Source organism: Ctenocephalides felis, unplaced genomic scaffold (assembly GCF_003426905.1).
Source record: "Ctenocephalides felis isolate EL2017-DRISC unplaced genomic scaffold, ASM342690v1 CF-g0.4_SCAFFOLD_01886, whole genome shotgun sequence".
Classification (NCBI taxonomy): Eukaryota; Metazoa; Arthropoda; class Insecta; order Siphonaptera; family Pulicidae; genus Ctenocephalides; species Ctenocephalides felis.
In genome coordinates this window covers 14777695-14787835 of record NW_020538040.1, presented here as the reverse complement: position 1 = coordinate 14787835, position 10141 = coordinate 14777695, and the positions used below count along the sequence as shown (strand labels likewise).

Here is a 10141-nt window from a genome sequence, read left to right as displayed (position 1 = left end):
TGGGGACTTTCGCGATATAGCCATTAGTTTTCATTTAATAATTAAAGATTTGATTGTTATTAGAATATATTAATCAATCACAAACAAGACAGTTAATTTCTTATAATTTTCATGTAACGGATGGTATTTATTTACATTTTTACTATTCAAACAACTCATTGAACATCTTATGTGCATTTCGTTAGTGGAAGAAGTCTCCATATATAATGGGACAATTTTATTCAAATTTGACCACCTAAAAGTCAAACAATCTATTAGTTTTATTTTGATATTGCACAAGGCATACAAAAATGATAAATGTTAGTTTACACAAACAAAAAATTGGTAATCCTTGTGATAGGTTTATACAAAAACCTAAATTTATTTACAAATAAGACTTAGGAGCATTCTCTTGCCATTAAAAAGTTTAAGAGATCATACTCATACTTCAGAATTGAGCTTTACTCAAGCATTCAAATATAATTCTGAATTAAACTTCACTTAAGCATTTAATTATTAATTAAAACTATGGCCTGGAAGTAAAAGATAAAACTATTACAAAATGAAACACTAAACAATTTGAGAAGTTCAATTTATTTTATGAATATAGTATTTAGAACTTCATACGATGTGGATATTGGGAAGATTTCAAACCAAACATAGCTGACAAATATGTATACAAAAGTTTGTGGTCTGGGTGCTTCTTGATTACTCCTAAAACCATTTTGTCTACAAGCTTTTGGTCATTCTTCCTTTGCTCAGTTGGTTTATAAGCCTAAAATATAAATATTTTAGTTCGTTTTTTATGATATTTTGTTATCATATTTCAAATTACACCTAAGTCTGTTTTTACACGGAGATTGGTTCCAGAAGAATCCGTGTAAAAAAAAAAACGTGTAAAAAAAGACATTGATCTTATACAAAAATGGGTGATTTGTTCCTAATCTCTAAAACCTATTAAAATTGGTGAAAAACAAGAATTTTTAAGAACAAGAATTAAATTAGTGCTATTCACATTTGCTTTGACCAGTAAAAATTGTTTGTACGCGCTAAAGGGGAATTCACTTAAATCTTTAAGCTAGTGTTGGCAAACTATCGATACTATCGATGGTTTCAGACTTTTTTCTTTCATAAATACTTTTTTGTGATATGAACATACTTCGCAAAAATTTAATTTGACAAAAAAAATTTAGGTACATAAAATTTCAAATCGTGCTAAATGGAATAAATTTGTGTAAAAAAATTAAAAATATTCAATTTTCAAACCGTGTTATATCAAAACCGTGTACAAAAAGACCGTGTAAAAACAGACTTAGGTGTATATGGACATTGAGTCTTACCTCTTTCTTGGCAGCAAAAATATCACCTTCCTCTTTCTTTGCACGCTTGTTCTTTTGCCTTTTGAAATAATCATCATTGATGTGTTCTGGTAATTTAACTCCACTAACGTCTAATCGGGTAGAGGTGGCAATGACATAGTTTTGGGAAATGCGACGCAATGGGCATGCATTGATTAAGAAGGGACCTACAAAAATAAATAAAACATTATACAATGCCCATAACTTTATATAGTACTAAAAGAGCAACAAAATATAAATGAAATTTATGAAAGCGGCTATACATATTAAACAAAAGTAATACAATTTATCAAAATGAAATACACTCGAAAATAAGAACTGAATTTACAACTATATAATAGATGATTGACATATTCATTGCATTAATACAATTGAAATTTTAACTGGATTGTATAGTTTGATTAGGAATTGGTTTTATTTATTAAAATTACGAATCACAAGATGCTGAATGGTCTAATTATTAATATTCCATTAACTGCATTATGTGACGCATAATAACATCTTATTTACCAAAAATACAGTTAAAATATGTATGATTGTTAATTGTAGATCATAAACAGTTAATGTACAACGATGTCAAGTTATTTTGCTCACCTGTAACAAGTAACAATCCAGAGTCCAACTGTTTAAGAAGAACTACACGTTTTCCTTTATGTTGTCCAGCTAAAACAATGCAAATTGTACCAGGCTGCAAAGTTGGTCGCAAATGGCGTTTGTGATGGCGGAAACATTTCTTAGATGGGTGCTTAGCAATTCTAAAATAAAAATATAATGTAATTGAAGTTCAAGTTCAAAATCACTACTTCTATTGTTATTAACGTACTCCTTTTGTGTTGGGTAGAGTCCGTGCCTCTTGTGAAGCTTGACTGTACGGGTACCACCATTCTTGTCACCACCAATTGGTTTTTCAACAGATACTGGCTTCTTTGGTGTTTCGGCCTTGGCTGTTTTCTTTCCCATGAATTTATATAAGGCTTTCTTGTGATAGGTACGAGACCTTGAGAACCTCACTACTCCATTACCTAAATCATAATTTCTGGGGGTGCCATGAGGCTTCTTTTTGGAACCTTTTGCAGGTGCTGCGGCGGCAGCCGTCTCTGGTTTTTTAACCGTAGGTGCCATCTGCCAGAAAAGAATAAGTAATGAAATTAATCCCTCAGATTGAGTTGCAGCTGTTTACAACTAGAGTTATTTGGGTTTTAGAAAATTGAGGTTATATTATCAAAATTGAAAATTTTAATAAAATGCACTATTCACTTTTTGCAATTGCAGATTTAAGTATGAAAGCTAATAGTGTATTATATTAAATTGTAATTATTGTCACGTAAACTTAGAATTCCGGTAGTGTCATACGAAAACATACAACACGTTCCATACTAAAATATCAATGTAATACATTCACGTTTCACAAAAATAACATTGATAAAATATCACCCACATATTTAAAATTATAAATTTACGAACTAGAAAAACAGATGAACAATATATTTTAGGATAATTGAAGAACTCACATTGATCGAGTATCTACTCGCAAACGCACATAGAAAAAGAAAGAATATTTAGATTTCTCAGAGGAACATGTCAACTTCCGATTGTGTAAAATTTGGCAGCAGCGTTGCCATCTAGGGGAATAAATGTTAAGAGATCATCGGGTAACACTTCGAGACTACGTTTTGGCGGATAGATTTGAATTTGAAATTGTTTAACTATTGAAATTCTACGTATTTGCGTTATAATAGACGATATTTGATAGAAACTAGTGGTATATTGCATTGTGTCTTAAGGCAAATTGCTGAAACTTTCCGTACCAAAAATTATTTTTCTTAAAAAAAATTATTTTTTTTTTAAACTTTGAAGAAAGTAGATTATTTAGAGAAATTTTAAATTTTTGGAAAAAAAACTTTTAGACATTTTTTATTTTGAAATATTTTGAATTTTTTAAACTTTTTAAAACAATTGCATTGCCTTAGCTGCATAGAGACAAAATATCGAAGCGCCTAAGCGCCGCGTCGCCGTCTAACGTACAAACGACGTTACGGAACCCATAAAAATGTGAACAAAATTGTTATTAAAATTATTAAAATCTCCATAAAGTATGTGATAGTTTGATGTGCATATGTCTAATGATCATTTTTGACCGCCAAATGGCATTTTTTTATACTTTTAAAAAAATTGCAACATTTTTGCATCTTGTCAATACAAGTAAAATGTTTTTTGTATTATTAAAATCGGACACTCCGTTCTCTTAAAAACTGATTTGCCGGGGCTTTTTGCCCCGTATCTTTGGATTGGCTGAATCTGTCTTTACCAAAAACTAATCAGCATGCCTCATTAACAATACGAATCGATTGCTTTTTGAATTATTCAAATCGGTTGATCGGTGTTCCCGATATCGTCGATGAAAATTCGTATCCGCACACACACACACACACATACATCCATTTTTTCTAAGGTATGCCAAATTATTAAGAAACCTTTGAAACGTAAAGATATGCAAAAATTTTTATTTTCGATTTTTTGCGATTACTAGAACTTACCCTACGAAAAGTTAATTATAATTATTGATAATACTCATAGATTCATAGAATCATAGAAGAAGAGTAATAATACTATACTATATCAAAATTGAAGAAAAACAGAAATTATGATATTTTATCTTCAGTTTTATATTTTATGTTCAGTTTAATAGTTTTTTGAAAATTTGATGAAAATTGATTGAATTAGTAATTATTTATATAGTATTTTATAAATATTTCTATAAAAAATATAATAAATTACAAACCAGCTTTACTAATAAAAAAGACATTCAGTAATTTTGATACATATAAATTGTCGAATGAAAATTCTGAAAACATATGCAAAATAAAAAATCTGGTTCCGGGACATGAGCTTCCAATCATAAGTTCCAGATTCGATATCCGCCTTGAACAGTATGTTGGTTTGCATCAAGCAACAGTGACATCGGTTTTCACCTGAAAATATGTTTCCAAGTAAAAATAGCATTGCTGCGCCCAATAAACAATCATCAGTATTAAAGTGCTATAATTATTGATAGATAGATAGCCCAACCGTTGGGTTGCTGACAATTAAAAACTCATGAAAACAAGCTTTTAGGACTGTTAATTTCTGATTGCTGTTAATAATATATAAAACAAAAGAGAGTTCGTGCACAGAAATAGTTTTGTGATAATGATAATAAAATTTTAGTATTATGATACTTGCAATGATTTGCACTTATGAATATTCAAGAGTTAATCAAAATAATGGAAAATTTCTTTGTCAAATGGATGATGAGTAATATGGGCGTGAATAAACTTATCATACACAAGATAACATTAATTGTTTACTGTATTATTCTGACCAGGAGCGCATTCAACTTTTGATCGAAACACAGAGTTGAATTACACTGTGGTGTAAAAAATGTTTTGGTAATAAATTGCCTTCGACAATATTAATAATATCATAACAGATAAAAAAAATTTTAAGTAACAGAATTACATTCTTATATCTCATATAATTACATTGCTTTATCCTCTTATACTCATCTTTTATCTATGATTACATTCTTTTTATATCTCATATATATTTTCGATTTTTATGGATTTTTGTAAAATTAATTGGTTTTGACAAAATTATAATCTGAAAATTAATATTTTTGTAAATTATTCGATTGTGTTTTTTATATACATAGACCTTATATATATTACCATATTATGTACATATGCATTATAATTTATAGATAATTGTTAGGTCTATGGGTTTGTATGCTGATACTTTTATGAAGTTTGTTCGTTTTGCTATTTTACTCCTACTTACTAACTTCTACTCAACTTATGCTTATTTATCTACCTTTATATCTAATTTTAAAATTAAATATTTTCTTATGAATTTGCACAAATATAGTAGTTTAAAAATTTTATTAATGGATTTGCCCGAATACTACATATAAGATACGTACACAACCCTACAAAAGTTTGAACTCACTTAGAAAAATCGTTATCTTTTTTATTCATCATTTTCAGACAGTTTAATGTAATAGATTCGTTGAGAATTGCATTTAATTTACGAGTTAAAAATATTTACAAGTGATGTTTTTGATTTTTTTTAGAAAAAACGAAAAAAAAAACAATCCAGCCGTTTTTAAATAATGATGCATCGAATAAAAATTAATTTGAGTTCAAAAAAATAGTTCATGTAATTCAAAGTGATAATTTGTAACATTGTACATTTTACAATATCTTGAAAATTCACATATTTCTACATAATTAAATGAGAATTTAAAAAAAAAACGATCAAAAATCATTCTTAAAATGTTTTTCTATATCAATACGTATATTAAACTGTCTGAGGAGAACGATAAATAAAGTGACGAAAAAAAAACGATTTTCCCAAGTGAGAACAAACTTTTGCAGGGTAGTGTATGAACGTATGAAACACATTATTTAAAAATATTTAAAAGTTTATCTGTAGGATATTTAAGTTATATTATAGAAGAATACAATAAATATTTATTATTAAAATAACATTTAAAAAAACAATAATTTTCCAATTCGGCCCTGTGTGATCGAGCTTAAATATGCCAGATTGGATTTTAGCTTCTTGTTGTATTGTCAGATTATTTTTGTTGAGAGTTGAAAGTGCGGACGTGTGGCATTGTTTGAGTCAGCTGTCAACTGTAAAGCAATTGGTATGTCATTAATTAAGTCAATTTTATTTTGTTTTTATTAAACTTAATATTATTATTTCAACTTAATATTATTATATATGCAATTAATATTATTATTGCGTACTTATATATAATATATGCCGTTGAATACATACAAATTTATTTATTATATGTTTATTTTTTGTAGTTTGGGAAGTATTCATTTATAAATAAAGAAATATGTCTTTGCCAGAGCCACTTCAAAAGTTGTTCAGGTAATATAACTATTTTTGTCTTTAATTCTTATTTAATTTTGTATTATATAATAAAATAATCACAGCACTCATACAAATCTATTTAATGATTTCATTTTGATGGATTTATAAAGTTTTGGTATTTTGAAAATTGTGTTTGACTAAAACTTTGCGCCTACTTGTCAATTCATTAATAATTATCATACTTCTTGTGATGCGAACTTTTTAAAATTCATTTTCCATTTCATAGGTTTTAAAAAATCTTAATTTTTCTGTTCAAAATTGTATTTTATCATCTTGAAGGTTTTACATCTATTATTGTCTTTCCTCTCCTTAATAATTTTTCTTTCCCCAGCCACATCGACCAGAATAAGAAAAGGTACATTGATGTATTATCTGAAGCTGTAGCAATCAAATCAGTGTCGGCATGGGCAGACAGTCGACAAGAAGTTGTTAAAATGGTTAAATGGGCTGAACAACGATTGAAGGCTCTCGGCGCAACCACAGAATTAGCAGATGTTGGAAAACAAACTCTTCCAGACGGCAGAGTTATTGACTTACCTCCAGTATTGCTGGGTCAGTTGGGAAATGTAAGTATGAAAATATTACATTGTTTTTGTGTTAAGTTTGAAAAATTTTATCATTCATGTTTTCAAATAGAATGATATACAACTTTATTAGCTTTTTAAAAGTATATTTCACATGTATTTGATTCTGTTGTTTTTATCATTTATCTAATTGGTTTCTGTTTTTTTTATCTCTCAAAGTGACTTATTTATATGCTACTGAGCATGTGAATTAATTAACTAGGTGTGCTATAAATATTACATAATAAAACCAATATAAAAAGTGTTAATACCGTAGTTATCAAGTTCTTATCACCTTATCTGTAACATTATTTATTGTGTATTTGTTGCTATGTTATATTACTTAGATATCTTATCAGAGATAACAATTGGTTTTGATTTCAAATATTTTCCAAATCTTAATCCCTATTATATATTGTTTTTATCGCATTATATGTAAATTAATTTATCCAGTATTATTATTAAGTGTTATTTATTTTTATGCATTCAAATAGTTCTATTATTTGTAATTACAGAAAAAGCTCTTTATTACCATATCATATATTCTATAATATGGAACAATAATTTATATGGTGAAAAATAAAAAAAAACTGTATTTGTTTGGCATTAACTTCTTGATGTTTGTAAATAATTAACTTAGTTATGACCAAGTCCTTGGTGATATCGTTTAACAGATTTTAGGCAAAGTTGTATTTTTATTGGTCCATTTATATAGAGGATATTTGATTGGATACCAATTGGAATCCTATTATTATTATGTGTCTTATTAGATCCGCGAAAAAAGAAATTTTTAGCCGCAAAGAAAAGAAACGGATTGCATTTTTTTTTTTTCAAATTTTATAGTGAAGAAGCTTTTACTATACTTACATAGTTTAATTTTTCTTTTTTGATATTTGATATGTGTATAGCTGATCAAATACAATAGATGTAGATTTTAGATTTATTTTATTATCTACAATTTAAATATTTCTATATCAACTTTCTGATTAGGATCCTAAAAAACATATGGTATGTTTGTATGGACATTTAGATGTTCAGCCAGCTCTGAAAGAAGATGGTTGGGATACTGAACCATTTGTATTGACTGAGAAAGATGGAAAATTATTTGGTAGAGGAGCTAGTGATGACAAGGGTCCCGTTATCGGTTGGATTCATGCAATTGAGGCTTATCAACAGACTGGACAAGATTTACCAGTTAACATCAAATTTGTTTTTGAAGGCATGGAGGAATCTGGTAGTGAAGGATTAGATGATTTGCTGTTTGCTAGAAAAGGTATTTTTTATGCATCCATGACCCATGAAGAAAAACTGATTAAAATATATAGGGTATAGAAACTATACATAATTGTTTTTATCTGTAAGCTTAATCAACTCATGATATTGAAATAAGAATTGAAATTCAAATTGGAATATTTATGTGCAAAATACAAGTTGCATTTTATGAGAGCAAAGGTTGATTCACTCTTTTATAGTCATGCATCATTCTATAGAATTTTATTATTTAGGTAATATTTTTAACCTGGAATCAACACAGGACTTGTAATATCAATTACTTAATAATATCTTAGTAATATCAAATACGAACAATAAAATAGATTTCTTGCATTATATATGAATATTAAATATGTTAACATTTGGTAACTGACCATTTAACAAAGCTATTTATTTTAATAAGTATTTATTTATATTATGAAAATTAAACAGAATGAAATTGTAATAATTTATCATTATTTAGATACATTTTTGGGTGATGTTGACTACGTCTGCATTAGTGACAACTATTGGCTGGGCAAAAATAGACCATGCATCACATACGGTCTTCGTGGAATCTGTTACTTTGAAGTTGAAATCGAATGTGCAACAAAAGATCTTCACAGTGGAGTTTTTGGTGGATCTGTGTAATTATTTTATGAAACAAGGATCATATTTATATATTGAACTCTATAATTATATAATTTTTTACAAACAGCCCCGAAGGAATGTCTGATTTAATTTATCTTATGAATACTCTAGTTGATAAGCATGGCAAAATTTTGATCCCGGGTCTCTATAATGAAGTAGCACCTTTATTGCCTAATGAACATGAAATATATAAAGGCATTGATTTTGAAGTTGATGATTTCAGGTGAGTTCAATTATACTTTATCAGATTAAATGATCATAGTATACTTGATTAAAATTTTAATGTAAAATCATCAGGTTTTGAAAAATAATTATATGCAATATAATATAAATATGAATGTATGTTTCAGAAATGATATTGGTAGCAGATGTTTATTACACAATAATGTAAAAACTGACATTTTGATGCATAGATGGAGATATCCAAGCTTGTCTCTTCATGGCATAGAAGGTTTTAAAATTACATATTTTTATAAGGACTCTTATTTAATCAATTAATTAAATTTATATTTGTAGGTGCTTTTAGTGAGCCTGGGCAAAAAACTGTAATTCCACGTAAAGTAAATGGCAAATTTTCTATTAGAATTGTGCCAAATCAAGAACCAGAACAGATTGAGAAATATGTTTTAGAGCATTTGAACAAAATGTGGAAAGAAAGAGGAAGCCCAAATAAAATGAGGGTAATATTTTTTTCCTTAAGTTTTGAATATATAGTAAGTTTTTAACGATTAATGAATTTTTCTGTTTAGGCATCTATGGCTCATGGCGGCAAACCATGGACTGAGGATCCTTCTCACCCACATTACCAAGCTGGAGCAAAAGCTACTAAACATGTGTACAAGGTAAAATTGTTACACTTATATAGTTAGTTATTAACATGATAGGTAATTTATCAATATTAAATAAAAAAAGAATCGTAAAGTCAAAATATATTTTCACATCAAATATTAGAATGAACATGAATGTAGCTTAAATTAAATCAATGAATATGATTATATGAATGTTGCGAATGTTACAGGTTGAGCCAGATATGACTCGTGAAGGAGGTTCAATTCCAGTCACTTTAACACTTCAACAAGCTACGGGTAAAAATGTCATTTTGCTTCCAATGGGAGCCTGTGATGATGGAGCTCATTCTCAAAATGAGAAAATAGATATTCGTAACTACATTGAAGGAGTAAGTATTTTTGAGTCAGGGTTTTTTTTTTCAAATGCACAGAATGAAATATTAAGGATTAAAATATTTTTTAATTTCAGACAAAATTATTGGGTGCTTATCTATATGAAGTGGCTCAACTGTAAATTATGAAGTTATTCTTCGTTATTGAGAATGAATTATGTCTTGGCAATATTTTGTTACATATGTATTATGCATTTTAATTGTTATATGATACTGTTATATGATGATTTTTATAA

At 28.2% G+C, this 10141-nt stretch overlaps 2 protein-coding genes across 3 annotated transcripts; one reads left to right on the top strand and one right to left on the bottom strand.

Annotated features, from left to right (window-relative positions):
* Nucleotides 1-557: 557 nt before the first annotated feature.
* Nucleotides 558-2930, bottom strand: LOC113375808 (60S ribosomal protein L6). 2 transcript variants are annotated; one of them, XM_026615755.1, is made up of 5 exons: nucleotides 2849-2930; nucleotides 2161-2459; nucleotides 1932-2092; nucleotides 1320-1504; nucleotides 558-754 (listed from the first exon to the last, which is right to left on the bottom strand). In XM_026615755.1, exons 2-5 carry the CDS (start codon nucleotides 2457-2459, stop codon nucleotides 593-595), a joined length of 807 nt encoding a protein of 268 aa, XP_026471540.1. In that variant the 5' UTR covers nucleotides 2849-2930; the 3' UTR covers nucleotides 558-592. The 2 variants fall into 2 exon arrangements, with proteins under 2 accessions (XP_026471540.1, XP_026471541.1); XM_026615756.1 differs by having other exon boundaries at nucleotides 2776-2878.
* A 3002-nt stretch (nucleotides 2931-5932) lies between these two features.
* On the top strand, nucleotides 5933-10100 carry LOC113376566 (cytosolic non-specific dipeptidase). The gene is made up of 11 exons (XM_026616526.1): nucleotides 5933-6024; nucleotides 6191-6257; nucleotides 6592-6826; nucleotides 7814-8096; nucleotides 8559-8721; nucleotides 8793-8948; nucleotides 9076-9176; nucleotides 9242-9405; nucleotides 9475-9567; nucleotides 9744-9902; nucleotides 9983-10100. Exons 2-11 carry the CDS (start codon nucleotides 6223-6225, stop codon nucleotides 10025-10027), a joined length of 1434 nt encoding a protein of 477 aa, XP_026472311.1. The 5' UTR covers nucleotides 5933-6024; nucleotides 6191-6222; the 3' UTR covers nucleotides 10028-10100.
* The last annotated feature ends 41 nt before the right edge of the window (nucleotides 10101-10141 follow it).